Source organism: Phodopus roborovskii, unplaced genomic scaffold (assembly GCF_943737965.1).
Source record: "Phodopus roborovskii unplaced genomic scaffold, PHOROB, whole genome shotgun sequence".
NCBI classification, from domain to species: Eukaryota; Metazoa; Chordata; class Mammalia; order Rodentia; family Cricetidae; genus Phodopus; species Phodopus roborovskii.
Window position 1 is genome coordinate 10116938 of NW_026125506.1, and position 25442 is coordinate 10142379.

At 52.5% G+C, this 25442-nt stretch overlaps 1 protein-coding gene across 1 annotated transcript; it reads right to left on the reverse strand.

Moving 5' to 3' along the window:
• Positions 1 to 533: 533 nt before the first annotated feature.
• Positions 534 to 24130, reverse strand: Aldh2 (aldehyde dehydrogenase 2 family member). The gene is made up of 13 exons (XM_051176586.1): positions 23968 to 24130; positions 12560 to 12664; positions 11634 to 11774; positions 10580 to 10659; positions 9151 to 9262; positions 8633 to 8761; positions 8137 to 8250; positions 6142 to 6244; positions 5379 to 5563; positions 4536 to 4700; positions 3200 to 3357; positions 1689 to 1803; positions 534 to 852 (listed from the first exon to the last, which is right to left on the reverse strand). Exons 1-13 carry the CDS (start codon positions 24085 to 24087, stop codon positions 820 to 822), a joined length of 1560 nt encoding a protein of 519 aa, XP_051032543.1. The 5' UTR covers positions 24088 to 24130; the 3' UTR covers positions 534 to 819.
• Positions 24131 to 25442: the final 1312 nt, after the last annotated feature.

Below are 25442 nucleotides of genomic sequence, written 5' to 3' on the forward strand. Positions count from 1 at the left end.
GACCCTACCCAGGGTCAGCAATCATCAGGAGCAACAGTGAGCCCCTGGTCTGAGGTGAGGCATCTCCACTGAAGGCTACCTGGGCCACTGGGAAAGAAGCAAGCAGGTGTCAGCTACTCAATCTCCTGTGAGACAGGCCAGTGTGAACTACCAAAATGTAGCAGCACCCACGGATAGCCATGCCTGCCTGCCTGCCTCCCTCCCTGGCTTATTGGCCCAGAGTCTCCTCTGAGAATAAAGGACATGTGCTCTAAGAAGGGGAGGGGAGTAATGATTCTCCAGCAAATAGTGGGGACACCCCAGCCTGGTGCTGGTCATGTCCCTGGATTAGTGTGTGTGTGTGTGTGTGGGGGGTGCACAGTCTAGGAATTGAGAGCGGTCCTGCTTTTAATGACTCTTTGTCCAGGACACAAAGCAAGGTGCTAATGTCCCACAAAGCTACTGCAATTCTAACAGTGGCCTCTTCTCCTCCGAAAGGGGTGGGTTACAGAGCGCAATGGAGACAAGAGCTCAGAATCTGCTTCTGGGAGAAATGACCTTGCAGCCCTCATCAGTGGGTTTTATTGCTCATTTGCAGCCTGGGGATGGAACGCAGGGTCTTGCATATGCCGGGGATGCATTCTGCCTGAGCCCCATTCCCAAACGGGTTCGTAGGGAGTTTTGCACACACCCCACTCCACCCTGTTTTATCAAGCTCTGACTTTCTTGGCCTGGCATTTTGGTGAAGTTTTCCCTTCAGAGGCGTGTGTGCATGGTTGTCTTTCTCGGGGTCTTGTTGGGCTTTCGGGTGCTGGGTGAGGAAGCCGGCACGTTGCTTGCTTACGAGTTCTTCTGCGGCACTTTGACGGTGACCTGTAAGGGGTTCGGAGAAATAGTTATTCCTCGCACTTGGCAACCACAGCCGCCTTCTCTCTCCCCGGCAGCAGGCTGTCCTCTGTGGGAGAACACACCCTGTCCCCTTCCTAGATTCTCACCCAAGGCCCTAGGGGACATCTGGCAATATCTGGAGGCCCTTTCCTGAGGCGTGGGGACAATCCTGGTTTAGTGTAATCTGGTGCATTGAGGTCAGGAAGCTGTAACACCCAACACTGTTCAGACCCCCACAAGGAGCCTCGCACAGGGTAACATTAAGAGGCCAAGGCCAAATCCCCGGGAGTCATAGTGGACAAAGGCCCACAACTGTATCTCAGTTTGTAGATATCACGAAGTGTGCTAAAATTTGGCTCTTCCTTCTTTATTTTGTGCCCGCCTCCTTTCTGTTAAACACAGAGCATTTCCCAATCACGTGTGACGAGCCATTGTAAAAATGATCTGCATTGCCTGGTTGGACAGATGCTAACACGTTGGGCACTGAGGTTACACCTGACTTTTCTTCTCGGAGAACCTGTGTGCACAGCACTGTCACCCTCTGGGCTACGTTCCATTGAGCAGAACTGGACGAGGGTGGCTTGGCAGCTGTGCCTGCTCATGTTTCTTACTGGGAAGCGTCTTCATGCTTCCCCTAGTGGGGTCCTGTCTTCTCTCAGGCTAATCAATTCCTTGGCAAGTTACTGTGTGGGGCTGGTCAGGGTAAGACCCCAGAGACTGTGTCTAACCTCTTCTGTGACTTCTCTGGCTTCAGTGAGAAATGTTAGCCAATACCCTGACTGGTGAGGCCAGGCCATAGAGGCCCACATGTGTGCACTTACCGTCTTCACTTCAGTGTAGGCCTGCAGGCCATACTCGCCCAGCTCCCGGCCGCTCCCGGACATCTTATAACCACCAAACGGGGACTGGGCTCCAAACACATCGTAGCAGTTGATCCTGAGGACACAGAGGTGGCCATGAGGGATTACATGCCGTTCCAGGCCCGGTATGGCTCCACAATCTTACATGGAAAGTGGAGACGTGGAGGAGGCGAGTCTGCTATCATCCTTATCCATGTAGATGTGATCACAGAGGGGCACCAACACAACACACCATGTCCCAGCTTCCAATTAGAAGGGGTCATCTTGGCTAATAGGGGCTAGGCTCCCCCTTCACCGTCTTTTTTTGGTTTTTGAGGCAGGGTTTCTCTGTGTAGTTTTGGAGCCTATCCTGGCACTTGCTAACCCCTTACAAGCTAAAAGTTATGAAAATTTAAATGAAAATTCAGCATTTAAAAGCGGGTGGCTCAGGGTAGCAGCATGGCTTGTCCTGTGGGTGAAGGGGTCTACTACCAAGCCTGGCAACCATGTTTAGTTTCTGGGACCCACATGACAGAAGGCCCTCACACACATGTGGCATGTGCATCCCTGTACATACATATATACACACACACGTATATATGCACACACAGGCCTGTGCACTCGTGCACATATACATGCTTAGAAAATGTTTTTTTAAAAAGGGCCCAGCTTGGTGGTCTGTGTCACATTCAGAGTCCTGGTGAACCCTTACCACTGTCTAGCTCCCGATTATTTCTGACACCCTAAAAAGAAACACTGCACCCCATTAACGGCCTCTTCCTGCCCCCTCGCTCCAAGCCCAGCATCTACGAATGAAGAACCCTTGTGAGTCTGCAGAATCAGTCTGTGGCTGATAGCATCTGGGTTCTGTCACTTAGTATCATGTTGCCAAGGTTACCCACACTGCATCACGCACCAGGACTCCATTCCTCTGTTCCTGAATCGCTTTCCTCTACGGACAGGCCTGCTATCTGTCCACCCGCCTACTCATAGGCATTCACTGCTGCTTTTTGGCTGCCCTGTCGTGTGCACACGTTCCTGTGAGAATGTCTGGTTTCCAATTAGCTCATGCAACGGCTCTGTGCTGTTTCTGTTACTGGGCAATAGTGCCCATCACAGGAGTGTGGGCTTCTCTGGACACACAGTCACCTGCGATGAACTCTTGGAGGGACTGCGGGAGCGTGCTCCGCAGTAACAGATCACGTCTCTTCCCCCGAGGTAAAGTGGAGGCTGCTGCTCTCGATGCAGCCCAGTCCACATTTGTTCTTCCTCTAATCCAAACGGTGAAGCAGGCATTGAGCATCTGTGTGTGCTCTCGGCCTGGGCTCCCACCGCAGGGGAAAGTGGCCAGTCTCTGGCTTCAGGGGTACCTGCTCTGGAAGAGGATATGGCTGGACAGCTCCTAAACCAGGGACCCAATTCTAGGGTTCCAGAAGACTCTGCTTTGGGGGATATTTTATTGGGTTGAGAAGAAGCTGCTGGGAGGCTCTTACCACACAGTGCCAGCCTGGAGGGCTTGCGACAGGTAATTAGCCTTATCCAGATCCTTGGTGAAGACAGCTGCTGCCAGCCCATACTTGGAATTATTGGCTCTCCCCACGACCTCCTCTATGGTCTTGAATTTGAGGATCTGCATCACTGGTCCAAAGATCTGGAGAGGCAGGGCAGAGGACGAAGGCTGGGAGACAGGAAGCGCCTGCTCCCCACCCCCAGGGCTGACAGGTAGCAGGAGATGGCGGACAGTAGGGACTGTGGAGCCTGAGAACTGACCTAGCCAATCCAGAACTATATATACATTGCTTCCAAACTCAGGGAACACACAGGGAGGGAAGTGGTTAAGGACTGGCCGCATCCTGGGGGTCTGTGCTTTGCGAACTGTCCCACAGTGTATGGGTTATGTTAGCACGTGGACTTAGCATAGAGAATGGAAGACCAGCTCCCATCGAGTTTAACCCAGGCACCAGGCACAGATTGGCCGCTGAACAAACGACTGTGAAATGGCCTCTGGTTTCTCTTGCCCTTCCCAGCAGTTTCTAGAACAGGCCACTTCTCTGAGTAACCTCAGCTCCTTTGACAGACAACGCAATTCAGAAACCAAGGCCGGCAGCGGCGTGCACGCTGTCGCTACCACTTCAGATCTGCCCCACGGGGCCACTGAGAGCGGGCTGAAGCTGGCTATTAGGACCATGTGACTATCATGTAAGCAGCACATGTGTGGAGCTAGAACAGAGGGGCCTAACTGAGGAAGAAGCAGCAAAGTGACAGCCTGCAGCGAACGGGGAGGAGGGAAGTGGAGCCCTATTGGGCATAGGGGACAGAGGGTGGGAAGGGTGCCTATGAGCCTCAGAGTTGTGGCGGACGCTAAATAAAGGTGTCACCGGCTGCTGGAGAGCAGACACAGGCACTCTGGACCCTCCAGAATGTTTGCACTAGCATGTAAAAGGGTGCCACTATGCTGTCCTGCATGCAGCATGAGCGTTTAACCCAGCTGCTACAAGCAAAGGGACAGGTGTCAGAGTTGTGCCGGGTGGGGAGTCACCCACGGACCTCATCTAATGTCTTTCGTGGGTCTAAACCATGGAAAGGGCCAGATGAGCCTACTCCTAGATTCATGACTCCCAGGGGCCAGAATGAACAGGCCTGTAGGATAGGCTGTGGGATTTAATGGTTGCCCAATGGTGGCAAGCCCCAGTAAGCTGAAGGGAAATGTGACCTATCAGGACCACACTATAAATGACTGAGTCTAGGTAAGGAGGTGACTCAAAACCAGAGTTCCGGGCAGAGCCAAGACATTAGACCAAATCACCCACACACGGCCAAGATGCTAACCTCCTCCTTGGCAATGGTCATGCCGTCTTTCACGTCTCCGAACACGGTGGGCTGGATGAAGTAGCCACGGTCGGCGGCTGCACCTCCGCCACACAGCAATTTCGCCCCTTCTTGTTGTCCTGACTTGATATAGCCGAGGATTTTCTTAAACTGAGTCTCATCAACCTATGGGAGAGGGCCCAGAGTGACGGAGATGCTAGATCCAGGCCTCTCTCTGGCTGAGAACATGAAGCCAGAGGCAGCTGGGAAGGGAAGGGGACCAAGGTCTCAAAGAAACAAGATCCAAAGAGAAAATAACCAGAGTCAAAAATATAATACCCAAGAGAGACCCCATACCCTCTGCCACCAGAGAAAGGCACGCCACACCCAATGTTTTCCCCTTTAAACTCTGAGGTTACTAGGGTGGTGATGGCACACGCCTTTAATCCCAGCACTTGGGAGACAGAAGCAGGCGGATGTCTGTGAGTTTGAGACCAGCCTGGTCTACAAGATCAAGAACAGCCCCCAAAGCCACAGAGAAACCCTGTCTCAAAACACCAAAACCAAAACAACAACAAAACGAAACAAAAAAGCAACTCTGAGGCTAACAAAATGGAAAGACAAACTCACAGAGGCTTAGGGAATGGCTCAGCAGCAGGTGTCATGTGCAGGTTTGATTGGTGGCCACTCTCCTGCCAAGGTCTACAAACTCTCCAAAATGCGGGGTTCAGACAACAGGTGGGGTCTCATGCTTACCCTAACGGGACACCTAGCTGGTACCCAGCAGAGGAGACAGGAGCCCAGCCCCACCAGCTCTGAATCATGTCCTTGGACTGCGGGCCCAGCTGTGGCTGGCAGGCTTACCTGCGGCCCCTGCTCTGTCCGGCTGTCAAAGGGGTTCCCAACCACCCGAGACTTGGCCCGGGCAACGCTGCGTTCCACGAATTCGTCATACACGTCCTCCTGCACGAAGGTCCGGGAGCCGGCACAGCAGCACTGGCCTTGGTTGAAGAACAGGGCAAAGTGTGCCTGCTCCACCGCCCAGTCCACTGTGGGGAGGGGACCACGGACAGAGGTGACTGACGTGAGGAGAGGCCGCTAACCCAGCACTGCTCACCCACACAACGCTCGCACAACATCAGGGCTAGTGCCTGCTGGGGGCCAGGGACTGGTCAGAATAAGATGGAACCTTCTTCCCTTTGTGGAGACTGGCAGCTGGGAAAGACACACAGGAAAGGGAGTGTTTCCAGAGAGGGCAGGGAAGGATGTGCTGAGGTATGGTGGCCTGGTGGCCTGTGGGTGAATAGTACAGGGCTCAGGGAATGCGTGGTTGAGTGGTGTTGGAGCAAGGGCCAGATCACAGGACGCCCAAATCAGTCACGCTGGGTCCTGGGCCCCCAAATCAGTCACGCTGGAGTCTGGGCCCCCAAATCAGTCAGGCTGGGGCCTGGGCCCTCCCCTGTACCCCAAATCAGTCACACTGGGGTCTGGACCCCCAAGTCAGTCACGCTGGAGTTGGGCCCTCCCCTGAACCCCCAAATCAGTTGTGTTGGGGCCTGGGCCCTTCCCTGGACCCCCAAATCAGCCATGCTGGGGCCTGGGCCCTCCCCTGCACCCAGGAACCTACTGTCAGCATCTGACATGATAATGTTGGGGCTCTTTCCCCCAAGCTCCAGGGTCACTCTCTTGAGATTGCTGCTCCCTGCGGCGACCTGGATTAGGTGGCCAACCTATGGGGACACAGATACAGGGGAAGAAAGGTAACTGCTCCTCCACAGAGAACAGAGTCACAGAATCCCAAGAGGGCAGAGAACGTAATTCCCACTGCTGCCACCGGGCGCTAGATAATGGTGACACTAACTAACCCTGCAGGTGGCTCACACACAGGCCCGAGCCAGGGCTGGCATTTGGACTCAGCCCTCCGCCAGATGCCCTCAGAGGTTGGTTTGGCTTAGGGATGAGTGGACAGAAGCTCAGAGTAGCCAAGACCCACAGCCAGTCACCCACCGGGGTGGCCAAAAGGGGGCAGGACCCAGTCTGCCTACGATGTGGCCTCCTTCCCAGCTCAGTGTTGTGTTCTGTGTATTCTGTGAGGGCCAGGACAGGGTACTCCTGGCACAAAGCTGTGCCTACACTCATCTCTACAAGGAGGCCAACAGCCCTTGAGACTTAACAACACCTCCGCCTGAGGGCAGGTTGTGTGTGGAAGGGCCTGGTAGGCACAGCTGTTTGAAAATCATCACCCTTGTTACACTAACTAGCGTCCCCTCGTGAAAGTCTGAGATTTCTGGGGTGGGACCTGCTCACCTTGGAAAGAAATGTGACCCTGCTCCCCAGGACAGTGTGTGGAAGGCCTCTCCGATACGGAATAACCAATGACCACCCTGGTTCTGCTTTCATTCACTCACTCGCTCACTCCTTCCTAAGCAGTCATAGTTTTGCATGCCCTGGCTGGAAGCCTGTGAAACAGCTTGATTCTCGCCGCCTTATCCACGGGGGAGGGAGGCTAGAGGAGGTGGGCTCACCGAGTGTCACCATTAGGATGTGAAATGCCACCCCCCCCCACTGGCTGGTGGTGGTGCTTTGGGAAGCCGTGGGACCTTTGAGAATCGGGGGTCCAGGAGGAAGTGGGTCATTCGGGGGAGGCTATAACTGAGAGACACTTGCTGTCTTGTTTGTTTCCCTAGTCTGCCCGGATGCAAGCAAGCACCGTTAAGCTGCTGTCCCATCCCTTCCCCATAACAGACACCAATTGAGCCAGAATCCATCCTTCCTTTAACTTGCTCTTGTCAGTTCTTGGTCACAACAAAAACAAACACAAGCGGGGAGTGGTGGTGTAGCGTTAGTCCCCGAATTCGGGAGGCAGAGGCAGGTGGATCTCTGTGAGCTTGAGGCCAGCCTGATCTACAGAGCCAGGGCTATGTAGAGACCCTGTCACAAAGTAAAGACACAAATAAATGGGAAGGGACACCTAATACAGCAAGGCTGCACAGAAAATCCATGCTGCTCTGCGGCACAACCCCAAACCCACGCTCTGCCTGTGTTGTCTCCACTGTACAGAAACTGGCATCCTGGTTTTGGTTTTGCTTTTGTTTTATTTTGAGATAGTCTCATTGTATAGCTCCAACTGTCCCTAGGTCTCACTCCTTAGACCAGGCTGGCCTTGAACTCACAGAGATCCTTCTGATACTGCCAACTGAGTGCTGGGACTAAAGGCATGTGCCACCATGCCTGGCTTGTTTGGATTTTCTGGAGGCAGGGTCTCATGTAGCTGAGGCTGGCCTCAAACTCACTATGTAGCTGAGGCTTCCTTCAGTTCCTGATCCTCCTGCCTCCACCTCCTGAGTGCTGAGTTTAAAGGAGCCATCCTGGGTCCCCCAGGGATACTAGGGCAAGGCCTGGACTGGCCCTGAGGCTCTCTGACACCAGCTAGACCTGGCCCTTCCCAACAGCAGCTGGAGGCTAGCAGACTACAAGTCTTATTCTGCCCTCTGCACACATATGTGGCTGACATTTGGGTGACTGGGGGGCATATTCTGGGACAGAACCAGATACTTCTGAAGGGAGCAGCCACTGGGGAGGGGAGCCTGAGCCACCATGCTGCAAACTGGAGACATCTTACCTCGGTGGAGCCGGTGAATGCCACTTTGTCCACATCCTCATGGGAAGCGATGGCAGCCCCGGCAGTAGGGCCGAATCCAGGAACAATATTGACCACACCAGGCGGGAAGCCTGCCTATAGGGGAAGCCAGGAAACCTGAAGTCAGCTTGCTGCTCCCACCCTCGGCAAAGGAAACTCCCCATTCCCCAGCAGTGACTTAAGACACACACAAATGAAAGCCCCACTCTATAGGGCACGAGTCACCCTGTAGTGATTTCTAAAAGCGGTTGGGACAAGGAACCTAGCTGTAGAATCCCCTGTGGAGCTGCTAGTTCCAGAACCACGGCCTTTATCCTTCAGACAGTGCTGCGCCACAGGCCCCAGTGTGGGAGACAGCAGCAGGAACCCCTCTGGTTAAGGTACTGATGACCAGTTCCCCTCTGGTTAAGGTACTGAGGACTCAGTTCTCAGGTTAAGAAGCAAGCCATTCTAGGACATTTAGAAACAAGACACACACCTCCTTGATCAAGTTGGCCACATAGAGAGCGGTGAGTGGTGTCTGCTCGGCGACCTTCATCACAACCACATTTCCAGTTGCCAAGGCTGGGCCCAGTTTCCATGCTTGCATCAGGAGCGGGAAGTTCCACTGTATAAAAAAAAGTCACCAACCATCAGATATAGCTGATGGCAGGAAGGGCCACTCCTGAGGGCCCCTACCAATTACCCATGGGTTTGGATGATGATTGAGGCAGGGGACTGACAGTGGCAATGGCTCTTACTAGGTACCATGTGAGTCCCTAGTCATCTTTTCCCCCATAACCAATAGCCAGCCACGGTTCAGATGGAGAGCCGAGCCTCAGAAGGGGTAAATGATTTTGCTGGCTCAGACTTCAACCCATCCCAGGAGACTTGCCAAAGCCCATGTTCTCAGCCAATACCCCTTCCTGACACCTGCAGAACTCTACTTCACAATGAGCATTGGCTGGCCCCCAGTTTCACCCCCCAACTTCAAGTTCCAGAGGGGCTGGCACATACCGGAATGATCTGCCCACACACGCCCACAGGCTCGTGGCGGGTGTAGCTAAAGAAGTCGCCATCGATAGGGATGGTTTTCCCATGGTACTTATCAGCCCAGCCAGCGTAATAGCTAAAAGAAGAAAAACCCAAGTATTACCTGGTGTCTAGCCTGCACTAAAAGAAGAAAGATCCAAGCGTTAGTCAGTGTCTAGCCTGCAATACCTGGCAGAAAGAGAGTGTCCTGGATGGCACTGATAAGCACCCTGGCATTTGGCTTATTCCCAGAGAAAAGATGATGGCCATCAGGACGGGGCCCCACTCAGCGTAAGAAACATCAGAGCCTCCGAACTGCCTGTGATGCCACTGAGAAACACCAGGTCCATGGCCAGGGCTGCCTCTCACCCACTCAGCACACTGAGTCTGTTAACTAAGCACCTAGATTTATTTACATGTGCCTGCTGTGCCAGCCCAGCACTGGAGGATCATGGGTATGACCTGGTGGAGGAGGGCACACCCATCAAAGGCCAGTGCCTCTCCCCGACTGGCCTCGCCTCATGAAGCTCACTGTCACGACCACAGGGACACGGTGACAGAAAAGCATCATGGCTGGGGAACAGCCGGTATGTGTTCATGTCATGTAATGGCCTTGCCTTTGGGAAGGAAGAGGAAAGGTTCAGGATGACGTGACGTGGTTTGTAGAAGGAAGATTCCTGAAGTGCATAGGGTCTGCCAAACCCGGGGTGGGACTCAGGCTTCTCAGCCCCAGCACGTGGGACAGTTGTGATGGGAAGATCTTTCGTTGTGAGGGGCCTGTTCTGTGGACCTCAGGATGGCTAGCAGTGTCCCCTGGCCTCTCTGCACCAGATGCCATCAGCGCCTTCCCTGGCCATCATGACTAGACCTGCCTCTGAAACTGCTCAATGTCCCCCTGCTGTGGAGGACAACCCTGCCATTTGGACACCACATCCCCCTGCCAGCCACCGGCTGTGGCTGGGTAGACTAGAAGCAGGTTGCAGACCCTCCCCCAGGATGTTGGCATTGTGTCTAAGGGATGGCGACATGAAGGCTGTCCCTGAAGAAGTCACACATAGCAAGATAAGAGGAAGTAAGGAATAAATGAAAACAACTGGCAAGTCTTCAGCCCGCCCAAGTGACGAAAAGCAGAGACCAAATGGAGGACAGAGACGGCTGCCAGAAGCCAGGGACAACCGAAGACCAACAAACACATCTGCTCCCTCAGATAAACGGCCAGTTCCAAGGACACAGAAATTATCAAACACAGCTCAAGCTCAAGACGGAGGAGAACACTTGGAGGACAAATTCTGACACTCAGTAGACACGGTTGACAGGTTCTAGTCCCTGTGAGCCCTTCTGCACCCTTCTAGTGCTAGGCCTACCTCCCAACATCACCCCCTCCTTCTTCTCCATGGCCAAACAAAGAGCATACCGGAGGCATTTCAGGACCATGTCCAAATCCACCAGGTAGGAGATGATGTAAGGCTTGCCATTGTCCAGGGTCTCCAGGGCCTGACGAGAGAGCAAGGTTGGCAGAAACATGTTGGCACAGGAATGAAAGGAAATAAGGTGACCAGTGGCATGGGGGCCTGAAGTGACCAGGACGGGTAGAGGTTCAGGGTGAGAGTCCCCATTGGACCACCGTATGTCACGGGCATTCCTAGACCACTGCCCCAGCCTCCCCCAAGGCATGGAGAAGAGGGCATGAGGAGCCGGCTTCATTCACCTCACAGACACTGAGTTCTGTCCTCTACCTGAACCAGCTGCAGGGAATACAGAAATGAGCAGAGAGCCTTCAGAGCAGAGCACGGTGACATGGACTGTCTGTCACACGTTAAACATGCTAGGGGGAAAGCCAGTCTCCCTTGCTCCGTCTTGGAAATTCCAACTAAGACAAACCCTGAAGGCTGGGGAGGGGGCAGACTGGACGCATGGCGATGACGTGGTGAGCCCCAGCAGGAGGCGGGCAGTGTGTGCGAAGGTCTCAGGGCTCCAAGAAGTTTGGGTGTCAAAAGTGAAGGGCTAGCAGGCGGGTCTGAGCCAGTGAGGGACACAGCCTGGCTTGATTGGGCAGTGGAGCCCAGCTATGCTGAGGGCTTCCTCCCAAGGTTATAAGAACGGAATGCCACAGTGCACCTGGACAGTTTACTCTGGTCACCACCATAGAGGAAGTGGCTGCCTCTGAGTTCTCCCAACAGGGCGACCAGGGTGAGGGCCCACCATACAGAGGGGCCCAGGAGAGGTGACCAGCCATAGGGATCGCTAGGGAAGACCTGCGCAAGAGAAATGCTCTTCATCCCCTTCCTCTCGAAATCCTAGATCTTGGCCACAGCCACCAAATCAAGACAGACACTGCGGCTTCTCTGGTTGGTGACAGGTAGCCCCTATCAGGTGCCATTGTGATCCAGCAAGGCCTCTGGATGATCAGAGAATGCTATACGCCTCTTCAGCCACGATAATTGAGGGAAAGAGGGCTGAGGACTCACCGCCAGGTAGGTCCGGTCCCGCTCAATGAGATCAGCTAATCGGTTCAACAGCCGGCCCCTGTCGGAGGCATCCATGCGGCGCCAGGGCGAGCCCAGCTGGAAGGCTGCCCTCGCGGCCTTCACTGCCTTGTCCACATCCTCCTGTGAAACAGTCACCCTGGGAGTTCAGACCTCAGCACTCAATGCCTCCCAGTACCATGCACCCCCCCTCCCGCCAAGCACACCACAGGCCAGTCAGTAAGGACCAGTGCAGGAAACCGCCCCCAAAACAGTCCTCCAGGGTCCCGACCCTCAGCTGCAAACAGAGGGCCTCATTAGAGGGTGTGATGGGAAGGAGACTCCTGGTCATTGAGATCGAGACCCCCATGAGTCAGTCGTTAGAAAGGGACGCTGTTATGCTGGATGGTGGTGGTGCATAGCTTTAATCCCAGCACTCGGGAGGCAGAGGCAGTTGGATCTCTGTGGGTTCAAGGCCAGCCTGGTCTACGGAGTAAGTTCCAGGACAGCCAGCACTACACAGAGAAACCCTGTCTCAGAAAAAAAGAAAGGAAGGAAGGAAGGAAAGAAGGGAGGAAGGAAGAAAGGAAAGAAGGAAGAAAGGAAGGAAGGAAGGAAGGAAGGAAGGAAGGAAGGAAGGAAGGAAGGAAGACAGGTCAGCCACCATATGTAATGGAGACTGCCTCGGATTCACATCTCAAACATCTGATGGTTTTTAAGTTAGGAAAGTGAAACACATGCCTGGCCACGTTTCAGTCATATAAAAACATGAAGCAACAACTGTGGGCCGTGTTGTAGGTAGTACGTAATTTGTACTCTCTGTACAGCTGGGAGGCCTGACACAGGTTCTAGGCCAGCCTGGGCTACAGAATGAGACCCCAAGAAACAAACAAAGCCATTGTGTACTAACACAGGTGACCAGGTCTCACCTTGCCCCCTTCCGCGACCTGGCAGATGGCCTCTCCCGTGGAAGGGTTGACGGTGGGGAATGTTTTCTTGCTGACGGCGTCATGCCACTCATTGTTAATGAAGATCTGCAAGGAGAGCAAAAGAAATGTTCTCAGTCCAGCTCCCAACTCTACCGACCACCTCAAGGTAAAAAGGAGAGCACTCAGAACAAACACACAGGAGGCTGGCAAGGAGCCGTGGCTTCCAGGTTAAAATCACAAACCCAGAAACGTCCAAGCGAGACCCGCCGGCCGCCAGCCACATTACCCGAGAAAGCCGCCTGACCTCTTAGTGCGTTGGTTTCTTTGCAGAATAGTGATAATGTCCCTAGTGTGGTAGTCACCTACAGCTGTGTAGCAAACACCCCCAGATGGCTAAAGACTTTATTTTTTTTACGGGGTGGGAGGGGCAGAGGAGGACTTTGAGACAGGATATCTTTGTATAGTTTTGGAACCTGTCCTGGAACTCCTGGAACTGGATTTGTTCCAGACTGGCCTTGAACTCATAAAAGATCTACCTGCCTCTGCCTCCCAAGTGCTGGCTCAGCAGTTCAGGAGTCACCTGAGCAGGGTGATCAAAGCGGTTCTTTCCACACCCATCCAGCACCATGTGACTACTTGGCTTCCTGATGGCATGGTGGACCCAGAATAGTCAGATGTCTGGGGGTAGTGACTCCCCAGGGAGTCCCAGAAGGAAGCTGCAAGATTTCCCCAGGCCTAGCTTCAGAATCTGCAGTCAGTACTGAATTCTATAGGTCAGAGTGTGTCACAGACCCCGTCCAGTCAAGGAGGGGCAGGGGCATCCACTTTCCCTTAAGAGAGCAAGAAAACACAGCGATCTTTATTATGTCTGTTGTTTTGAGACAGGGTTTTTCTGTGTAATAACCCTGGCTGTCCTGTCATTCAAGACCAAGCTGGGCTTGAACTCACAGAGGTCCACCTGCCTCTGCTCCTGAGTGCTGGGATTAAAGGCATGCACCACCATGCCCAGGTAGCCATCTATATTCTAGACTGCACAAGGGGTGGACGGCTCTACTCTGCCAATCTGCTCATCTCTGCACACACAGAATAGCTTCCAGGTCAGACACCAGGAGGGGACACGGTGGCCCAGTTCAGTGATCAAGGATGAAGGCCTGAGGCAGAATTTGGACTGAAGACTTGAACATTTCTGTTCCTGGCTTTGTCCCCAGGGTCAGGACTTCTGTAAATCCAGCCTTCTTCCTTACCTGTGGAGTGGAGCCCATTGCAATTTCCCCCCCTAAGGTGGCATGCCCCGGCACCAGCCTGGCATGGGGCAGGCAGGTACCCATGCTGACTGCAATGGGTGGTGAGTAAGAATCCCAGGAAGCCAAGTTCTCTGCACCATTAACAAGTTGTTCTCACTGCAGCGCAGAGCTATTCACTGCTCAAATCCGACACGGTATGTGTAAACAGACACTAGACTGGCAAGCTATGTTTGTATGCTTTCACATCCACTGATACTCATCTCTAGTTAATTTGTCGCTTTAATCCTAGCCCTGTGTAGTTCCCAGTGAGGGACTTGGGTGTGAGGCTCAGACTTGGAACCTTAATCCACAGAGCTGGGTTCCAGGCCACTTGTGCCAGGCTGGGTTGGGCCCCGGGGCATGGTGTGACCTCTCCCTCTTCATTCTGGTTTATATGAAGCAAGGGGAAGCGAGGATCTGGGGTAATGCAGAAGAGAACTTGGGGATGGACAGGGGTGGCACAGGCTCAGGGATCCCTATATGGCAAGGTGGCACAGGGTGGAGTTAGGGAGGGCACTGGAGGGCCAGGCTTCAGGGCAAGAAGTCACTTGGTGTCTCTTTGTCTACACAACCTGCATCCGCAGGAACGGACGTCAACATCAGCATTGGACACTGGGTGACTTCCACCAGCTTCACGGTAAACAGGAAGCCACTAGGATGGCCCTGGGTTCACATTCACACAGCAGTGACAGAGGGCCAGGGACTTAAACCCGAGCTTTAGGACACCAAGGCCTCATCACCTGCCCACTTCCAACTACAGCCTCCAGTCAAGGTTGGAGCCCTCGTCCCCCAAGGACCTCCTTTAAAAGCTAATCGTGAAGGGGAAGAAAGAAAAAGAGCTAATGGCCGAGGCTGGCGTGTATAACCCAGCACTTAGAAGACTGAGGCAGGAGGATTGCCCGAGGCCAGCATAGGGCACACAGCACAGCCCAGTCTCAGTCATAAGCAAACATCGGACAACAAAGGCCCAGTCTCCTGTATTCACTGCCTCACCACGCTTTAAATGCTGGAAAGAGTGCAGCTCAAAGTGAGACCGGCGTGGGCTGGAGTCCACACCCCCAGACACTGGGAGACGGGCAAATCAGTCTCACAAGTTTGACCTCTGGGGCTGTATGAGGAGTCACGGAGACAACAGGTGTGCAGTTCCTTGCCAGGAGCTGTCACCACCCTTCATGGGGCAGCCATCTGCAACTAAAGATCACAGACCAAGAGTCTGGCGGGGGGTGGGGGGGGGAGTGTGGGGGTGGGGTGGGGGGTGGGCTGGTCAGACTATAAGTGGACACCTAGGACATGCCCCACCGGGACACTCCATGCATTGTCCCTGTGCTTGGAGGCCAAGACTGGATTACGGAATATGCTGTGTCATTCTGTCAGAATGACCGTTCAACGGTCCGTCCTTCTTTCTTGGCTGGTGAAATAGGAGATTCCTGAGCTCAAGGTCCCCATTTCTTCCCTGCCAGCCCCTCCCACCCCACTATACCCCAAAGACGGCTAGGGAGCCAAGGAGAGGAAGGTGCTCTCACACAACCCTGCTTCCAAAAGAACTCCTTCAGAACCACAAAAGGCCAGAGGTCCGGGCCAAAATTCCACTGCGCCTAACCCTCCTGGCCCCAAACCAAGGCCGGCCTTACATAACATGCCGAATCCAGGCATCATGGCCGAGGGGAGGTTCCTCCTTTAACTCTCACTTCCTCTTCACATTTCTAGAACACACAGGTCGGGAGGTGACATTCTGGATCTGAAGCAAAATCAAAACAGAGTCTATTCCTGTCATCAGGATTCCACAGTCACTCCCAAAACACCCTGTAAGCTCCAGCAGCAAGCCAGACAGGGATGATGAAAAACAGCCAGGCCGGGCTCCTCAGAGCTGAAGTCCTGGGGGAGGGGGGGGGGGCTGTGAGCAAAGCGCAGGTCCTGGTGGAACCAGGGGGACCCGGAGAAAAGGGGACCCAAAGAGTCAGGTGCCTTTGATCCCGGCGCAAACACAGGAGATCCTAAAGAAAACCTTTCATGCCAGCTTGTGTTGTGGTGCATGGTGACACCCTACCTCAAAAAAAGATGTGGAATTGTCTGACAAAAGGGTGGTGACAGCGGAAAGAGTTTGGGTGCAAAAGAAATGCAAAGACTCGCATGGCTGCAGAGGGTAGCAGGTACAGGGCAGCAGGTTCAAAACTCCACTCTTGGAGTTACTACTGGAGAGCCTGCAGTGAGTTGGGGCCGTTACCACACACCGAAGGCCCCGGGGACAACAGCCTTTCTGTTTGGTAACTGCTGTCCCTAAGCCTCATTCCACGGGCAGGGCGCTGAGGTACCTCAAGCAACACTCCTTAACCCTGATCATTTATTTAAGTAAGGGGACCACACTTCCAACTGCAGTGTCACTGTAGCCAGCACCAATCTCCTGTGAAGTCAGCTGAGCCTTCTCCACCAACTGCAAAGGGAGGTCAGGTAGCCATGGTAATGGCCTGGGTGTGGAAGGCGCAGGAGCTGTGGCTAGGTTTGCCAGGGCTGTGAGCAGGATGGGTGGACCCTGGGGTCTCAGGCCTGACAGAGCACAGATTATTTCAGCCACATAATATGCAAGCAGTCACCCTGGGGGGTCGAAACAAGACATTATATTAGTCAGTAGCTGTGACCTGTCGAAGCAGGGAACTTTCTAGAAAGAATTCCAAGTTGCTTGTTTTTGTTTCGTTTGTTTTAATTTTCAAGACAGGGTTTCTCTATGTAGTCCTGGCTGTCCTGGAACTCACCCTGCAGACCAGGCTGGGTGCCACCTGCCTCTGCCTCCAAAGTGTTGGGATTAATGTTGTCTGCTGCCACCACCAGGCATTTTGTTTTGTTCTACTTTGCTTTTGTTAGTTATTTTTATTAACTGTGTATGTGTGAGATAGTATGTGTGTCATGAGCAGAGGACAACTTTGGGAGTCAGTTCTCTCTTCCACCATGTGGGTTCTGAGGACTGAATTTGTGGTATCAGGCTCGGCCACAAATTACCCACTGAGCCACCTCACTGGCCCCGAGTCAGTTTTGTTTTTAAACTAAAAGAGCCGACAATTTCATTTTCACATTCCACGATATAAATGAAACCTGCACTGTCTGGTCCCATCCCTTCTAGAATTGTCTTTAACAGGGAGAAGAGTGACTCTTCCTCCTCTCCATAGTGTCTGGTAATGGAACAAGTAACACAAAATGATATGAAGAGCCCGAACGTCCGCAGCTGTCAGTGCTTTGGGGCAAGCAGGAGGTCTCATCGGCACATGGGCCTCCCGAGGGTGGTCTCGTTGCAGAAGCTGGGACTATCAGCCTCATCCTGGGTGGGGGAGGGCCCATCACTGGCTTCCCAATGGGAGGACCCAGGAGATGGGCCACGGCCCCTGCGGGAGAGGCAGAGGAGCTGGAGGTGTCTTTCCTTGGTCAGATGCAGCCACTGCTTTTGTAAGATGCTCTTTGCTCCCTACCACGGCAGCGTACCCGCCTCACACGTGGGGACGCCGGTGAGACGCTCAGCTCCCAGGAAACCTGGGCATGCAGTTCTGCAAGTGGATGGCTGTCAGGTTCCCCGCAGCACACAGCCAGCACCGTCCTGGGAATCCCTTTCGGGTCCTGACGTGTGAACGAATGAGGATGGTCTCCTAGGAGACCCATGATTCTGGAGTGTCTCTCGTTCCACATGGGTGATCCTGAACATCATTGGTTTGGGGATTTCTTTTGACTCTTTCTCGCTCATCTTCTTCCTTTCTTCCTTATTTATTTATTTAGAGATAGTCTACATGTAGCCTGGCCCCAAACTCAATCTTCTTGTCTCACCTCTCAAATACCACCATGCCCAGCCCATGCCAGCCATGCCCAATCTCACCCACATTTCCTTACTCTGATCCCTCCCTCACCTCCTGAGCTATAATCAAACCCAAGGCCCAGAGCTTGAGGCAAGCGCTCATCTGCTTCTTTTTTGTTTGTTTGATATTTGTTGTTTACTTTTTGTTTTGGTTTTTCGAGACAGGTTTTCTCCGCTCTGTAGACCAGGCTGGCCTGGAACTCACAGAGATTCCAGGTGCACCACCAATGCCTGGCATGTGGTTATTTTTTCGAGACAGGGTTTCTCTGTAGCTTTGGAGCCTGTCCTGGAACTCGCTCTGTAGACGACGCTGGCCTTGAACTCACACAGTTCCTGCCTTTGCCTTCCAAGTGTTGGGATTAAAGTCATGTGCCCCTAACAACCCAGCCCTCATCTGCTTCGTAATTAAACAGCAGTTATGGAACAGATACACAGTGGGCAGCTCTTTTTTGTACTACAAGATCACAAGTACAGGGATCAAGTTCCAGATAAACACAGACTGCCACACACACACACACACACACACACACACACACACACACACTCTTAACATCCAGAACTTGCTAGGGTTAGCTTGAGGTCAAGGCTAAGGGGAGCCAACCCCCCAGGACTTCCGTGAACTGATCCCAGTCCTTCCCCATTCTGCCTGTCCCCAGGACAGGTGCCTTTTGTATTACTGTATTTATTGTCACCACTTGGGGGGGGGGGGATTGGCTCTATTTTAAGGTTTTATATTGAGGTTTTTAACTTGTCCCTGTGCTTAACAGCTGTCAATTCTCTCACCATGACCTTTGACCGACTCCCCACCTGTTCCCACATTCTTCCCATGTCAAGTCCCAGACACTTTACACTGGGTCACTGGGAAGTGACCCTTCGGTACAAAACCATGGCCACTTTCATAAACAGCAACCATTTGTAAATTCAATATTTACTCAAGGGCAGTTCCTTGCCAAGCTCGGTGCCAGTGCCAGGAATACAAATTGGAGCACAAATGTGGCTCCTCCCTGCTAATTTCCAGAGTTTGATCTAATGTTTCCTTAAACATTTACTTTTTCTCTGACCCAGAGGGTCTAGTCATGAGATAGCTCTCAGGCAGAGCTGAGAGCAAAGTCTGCTTTCAAGCCGACAGCCAAGGCCCTCCTGAGCCCCAGGGGTGCAGGGTCAGCAACAGGAACTGACTGCCTTAAAGAACGCAGATGGGCGGGGCAGTGGTGGCACCCGCCTTTGATCCCTCAGGAGGCAGAGGCAGGTGGATTTCTGTGAGTCCTAGGTCAGCCTGATCTACAAAGCCTGTTCCAGGACAGCCAGGGCTACAGAGAGAAACCCTGCCTCAGGGAAAACAAAACAAAACCAAAAAAGCAGCAGATGGATAGATTTGGGAAATTGTCCTCAGTCCAGGTAGTAAGGGGTTGGCACCTGGGGTCGTTATTAGACTTGGTGAATGCATTTCACAGTCTAGACTCAGCTGGACCCATCATAAGCATGATTGCAGCCCGGCCACCTTGCAGCTCAAGCATGTGAAATGGATGAAAGCAGGCAGGTTGCATGGGACACTATTTGTGGCCCCTGGTTTTAAAAACACTGGCTGGGTGGTGGCAGCACACGCCTTCTACAAGAGAAACCCTGTCTCAGAAGAACAAAACAAACAAGCAAGCAAGCAAGCAAACAAACAAACCACACTGGTGTCCAAAGACATCTCCAGGCTCTGTGAGTCACCTTTCTATGAGGTTCTGGAGAGTGAAGAGTAAACCATGGTAACCAGTGGGGAGACAGTTCTTACAGTCTACGGAGCTTTGTTTTGTTTTGGCAGGGTCTTACACTGTATCCCAGCATTCACTGTTGACAGTGATGGTCTCAGCAGGGTATCTATCTATCAGAGACCCATCATCACCATCATCTTCTTCTCCCCGGCCCCCCACCCCCCTTTTGAGCTAGTCTCACCAGCCCAGGCTGGCTTTGTGTTAGCATTTACACACCTGGCCTGTCCTGTCCTGTCCTCTGAGTTCTGACAGGATTTGTCCTCAGCTGCAGCCACTAGGAGCACCATCTGTGCACATTCACTTGGTTCCCTTTTAAAAGGGCCCTGCCCATCCCCCTCATACCCCCTCTTCCTTTCTCTCTGCTTCACTTCCTGTCTCTCTGTCCTGTGTGTCGTGTCCCCCCCCCCCCCCCCCCCCCCCGTTTTCTCACCTGCTGCTCCTGTCCTCAGAGGCTGGTCTCTCCACTCCCTTCTTCCTTTTCCCATTCCCTGTCCCCAAAAAAACCTCTCCATGGTGTCTTTCTCTCTGTGTTGCCTTTTAAATGACAGTACTTTGAGACCAGCAGTGCAGGCTGCTTTAAAGTCTTGAGTCTCCTGCTTCTTTCTATAATGCTTACAGCAAATGCACTTTTAAACAAATGAAGTCTAGCCAAAGTCTCCTTTCATCCTTACCCACACAGGCCTGCCCTTCCCAGACCTCTCAGGAAATGACCAGGCTCGCCTTACCCCACAACAACGTTCCTCAACCTTCCTAACCCTGCGACCCTTTAGTACAGTTCTTCATGGTGTAGTGACCCCCACCCATAAAATTATTTCATTGCTACTTCACAACTCTAACTTCGCTACTGTTACAAATTATAATGCCAATTTTTCTTTTTTTTTCTTTTGGAGCTAGAGGCTTGACAAAAGGGTCCTGACCCACAGGTTGAGAACCACGGCCCTAGAAGGCGTACCTGTGGACACTGTATGTGGTGAAGTGTTCAGAGGCAAGGCTTGGTTAGTGCAGTTTTAATTGGTTTAATATATTTTGTATTATGAAGAAGGCAGGCCGCATTCTCCCTTACAGCACAGTGTTCCAGATTCAGGATTCAGACACCCAGTGGCCTCTTCAAAACCTATGCACACGTAAGCCAGCCCATCCTTCCTATGGCTGGGACAGAGGTGTCTATGTTTAAGTGTTACCTATGTGAACTCTTGCAAGTAGCTTCTACAAGAACCTGTGGATGTTTCCAGTGAGTTCCCACCTAGCTACACTTTCTATACTGAGGGTGCATTAGTGTTGAGAAAACTCCTAGGGACTGGAGAGTGGCTCAGTGGTTAAGAGCACTGGCTGCTGTTGCAGAGGATCCAGGTTCAATTCCCACCACCCACATAGTGACTTACAACTGTCTGTAACTCTAGTCCTAGGGGATCTGATGCCTTCTTCTGACCTTAGGCACCAGGTATGCCCATGTACACAAATATACATACAGGCAAGATACTCATACATGTAAAATAAACAATGAATCTAAAGAAAGTCTGTGTAGGGAGGCCTTCTGCAGCCCCCTCCTACCCATCGATTTGCCTTGCCGCCTGGCTGTTGGGTTGAGGGATGAAAAACAAAGACCCCAGTTTAATGCACTCAAAGCTCCCAGTCTCCTCACTCATTCACTCCCTTCTGCCCTCCCTCTTTTTAGGGTTTTCTGCTGTTTTTTGTTTTTGAGACAGGGTTTCTCTATAGCTATGGAGGCTGTCCTGGAACTCACTTTGTAGACCACGCTGGCCTTGAGCTTGGAGATTTGCCTACCTCTGCCTCCCGAGTGCTGGAATTAAAGGTGTGCCACCACTGCCCAAGCTAGTTCACTCTCTTAAATACAAACCCCAAGTTTATCAGCACTTCTATAAGGCTGATAACAGCGCTCTGCCTCTGAGTCACACCTGGGAAGGAGTTTATCACTGTTGTGCTATAGGCTCAGCAACAGCGCCACGGTCTGAGCTCATATACAGTTGTAATAAATGTTCAAGGCCACGGTGAGGGCTGAGGAGTGTCCCATTTTGTCCTCACAACAACACTGCGTGCGATGTGGGTGGGATTGTTACCCCATCTTGTGGCCGTGGCTACCGAAGCCTACACTCGCCCCTGCACATATAACCCAGCTTTGTTCTATGCTTGCATTTTCACTTAGGACTCTGTCTCCACCTTCTAACTCATGAGCATCCTATGAGGAGGGGATCTAGAATGTTATCTGGGCCTGGAGAACTCAGGAAGCATCGCTGCATGAGTGAAGAACCCACTAACAGAGGCATGGCTAGCAGTTAAGTCTGAGGTGGATTTATTATTATTTCTCTCTCTCTTTTTCTCTCTTGTGACAGGTTCTCCTATAACTCAGGGTGACTTCAAACTCACTATGTAGCTGATAATCACCTTGATGTTCTGAGACTCCTTCTGAATGCTGGGATTGCAAAAGCTCACACCACCATACCTGGGTTGTGCATTGCTGGAACTCGGCCCCAGGACTGCAAGCATGGTTGGCAAGAACTCTACCAACTGAGCTCACCCCCGGTCTCAGACTCTTTTAGGTTTTTTGTTTTGTTTTGTTTTTGAGGCAGTGTGTAGGCAGAGTTTTGTGTCCCCTCCTTTAACTCCTGGTCTTCCTGCCTCTACTTCCCAAGTGTTGGGATTAAGTGTTGCTAGCATCACACATGTTTATACATTCATTACTGTTACTGGCACATAGAACTGGTGAGGATGAGGTGTGGCCCCAGGCATGAAGCCATACATGTACCTTTGGTGTTGGAGTTCCCTTTCTAGACCTTAACTGTTCTCCAAGTCAACAAGGAAATACTTCAATGTGAAAACTAGTTTCATCGAAGAGGTGTCAATTTCAGTCCCTGAAATCTGAAATTAACAATATGGGTAAAATGGCTCCTTTGGAAGCCACACCTATGGATCTGTTCTGGGGGAAGCAGAAGTCATCTAAAGTCTTCATCACATACCCAATAAATTCACCTACACTATGGTCCTTCCCAAGACAGGAGACTCCAAGAAGATGAACCCATGCTCACTCAACCAGTGTTGATTATATAAGAAGGTGAGGACATGACCCCATCCAGATGGGACCCAAGAAACTTGAAGAGAAACACCCCCCCTGGGATGCCCAGGCCCTGCAGGTGCCCTTGGAAGCAAGCCCAGTATCTGCAGAAGCAACACTGGCAGCTCCTTGGGGCAAGTGGCCCTAGTAACGGTCACAGACGTATCTAGGAGCATAAGACAGAGCGAGCCCAGAGCTGCTGCTTCCAAGTCCTGGTTGTCCCTGGCAGCAGGATTTGCTGTAAAGCCACCCCACTAATGTCCAGCAGTGTCTAGAGTTCCCTCCAGGTGCTGCTCTAGGGCAAAGAGCCCGTGTTCTCAAAACAAAACAAAACTTAAAAGTAGCTGAGTGTACTGGCCAAGAAAGATAAGCCAAACACAGTGTTCACTAAGACAGAGTTTAGCAATGAAAGTGGCAGGTAGCCAACACACTGACTCCCACACAAGCTCATAAAAGCAAAGAACCAGGCAAGGCCACATCCCTTAACAGTGTTCTTGACGGTTGTACAATAGGGTGCTCACTTGTAAACCAGTCAATGGCACCCATTCCTATAACGAACGTGCACTGTTCTTGTGATTTCAAAAAAAAAAAAAAACATGATAAAGAAAAAGTCAGCCAGTGGAGACACTTCACTCCACTCCCCCAACCTACACTCCAAACTGAATCAAGCCTAGGCACATATTAGGACCTGAGACTCTGTGCCCTGCCTCCAGGTGAACATGAGCAACCGAGTTACCGATCAGGTGTCTCCTCTAGGGCTCATTTCGATTCTTTTTCATGTTCCGACCCTACGAGCTCAAGGTCAGCCTGAGCCAATAAGTAAGACCCAGTCTCAAAGCAGATGGGGGCTGAAGGGCTGAGGATGTAAGGTAGGTGTGGTATGCTTGTCTGGCTTGTGCAAATCCAAGGTGGGAGAGGCTGAAGCAAGAAGTCAGCGAATTGCAGACCAGCCTGGCTACAAAAATGAGATCTTGTCTCAAAATAATGCAAGAACTGCCCTGACTACCTTCCCATTCTGCAGAATGGGGCAGCCAAGTCCCACTTGTTGCACAGACTTTACCAGACCTCAAAATGCTAAGACAACACTCCAAAGTCCTGGTTGGGTAAGAATGGCCACGGGGGTGGGGTGGGGGGCGGGAATCCTGATTCAGCTTTCCTTTCTGAACCCTGGCCCAAGTCTGCGGGAGACGGGAAGGGAAGAAAAGAATGGGAAGTATCCCAGAGGGGCTGGGACGCCTGGGCCTTCTGGGTGAACCCAGGACCACGCGGGCCAGGAGCCGGCTCCGCAACACATACCGCGGCTGCATCAATGAGGGGTAGAGGCACACGACGGCCTCGGGCTGGGAGGATACACGGTGAGACCATAAGAGGCACGCGCAAAGATAGCCGGGCGGGGAAACTGAGGCCGTGTCGCCCGCTCCGTCCCATCCAGGGCCTGCAGAGGAGATCGCGAATCTCACCTGGTTGCAGAAGACCTCAGGCTGCTGGTTGGGGGCCGGCACGGCGCTGGTGGCGGCGGCGGACAGCAGGCGGCTCAGGCGCGGCCCGCGGCGGGCAGTGATGAGTGCGGCGCGCAGCATGCTGAACTGAGCGGAGCCGAGCAGACGCAAACAGAGCCGAGCAGAACCGAGAGGAGCCTAGACCAGCCCGGGCGAGTGCAGCGCTGTAGACCGACTTCCTCGCCTCCGGCCCCCACCCACCCCCGGCCGTTAATAGGCGGTGGCGACACGAGGGCGGGACTAGTGAGCCCCAGCCCCCAATGGCCTGCGGGGCGCGACCCGGGCTTCGAAAGCCGAATCAGAGATGGAGCCCTGCAGAATACGGGAGCGGCCTGAGAAAGCCTTGCCTGTTCCTAATGCCATCCTGGCTTCCACTTGTGCGGATGCAGCGGGGAAGAATTTCACGAACTCGCTTATTCCGTGGACATCCTGGGACTGGGCACTGGGGGTGCAGGAGGGCATTGGCTAGAAAAGGATGCGGACGCCTGGCCAGCAGTGATTCTTTAAACCAAATGAAGGCAGCAGTAGGTTAAAGATGGTGAGGAGCCCGACAGAGGCGCTCTGGGCTGTGCAAAGAGAAGTGTTTTGAAACAGGAGCCCAAGAAATGGGCAGAGCCCGTGGAAGCTGAGGTCCCGACCTTTCTGTAGCACCAGGAAGGAGACTGCGGTATAAGGGTTTACCCCAACTCCAAGTATATTGTCACCGGCGCTGTAAGAGAGAAATCCCAGTGACTTTCCTTGCGTGTCTCCGATTTTAACACTGGACAGCTAATGTTGTTCGGGGCCCAGCGTGGTTAGTGCAAAACAGGAGGGAAAAGCATTTAAGGACCATACAGGCTGGGTCACATGACCAACCTTCGGTGCAAAGGAATCTGGGAAACTAAGAACACAGGAGAAATTATAAAGAAGCCACTTAGCAGAAATTGAAATTCCTAGGAGGTGAGGGTGGTGTGCACTTACAGAAAGCAAAAGATGTGCTCAAATGTCATGTCTCCCTGCAAACTGCGCCCCTCTGTGTTAGCCAATCAGGTCAGAATGTGAGGCCGGTTCTGACTCTTCCGAGGGAGACACAGAACACTTTTGTTTTAGGAATAAATACCCATCAGGAAGCTGGGTCCAGGTCTTTAATCCCAGCCCTTGAGAGGCAGAAGCAAGCAGAGCTCTGAGAGTTCCAGGGCAGCCTGGTGGTCTACATAACAGTTCCAGTCAGCCATGATTAGAATAGACTCTTAAAAAATAATAATAATAATCAGGGACTCTCTGGATGTGGTTGTTTGCTCAGCATGTCGAGGCAACCTACTGAAAGACAAATAAATAAATAAATAATTAAATAAATAAAGTTAAAGAAACCCCCCTTCTTGAAATAAAGGACAGTCTGACCTGGAATTTCCCCTCACAAGGCCAGAGATAACAGGATAGCAAGAATTCACACTGCC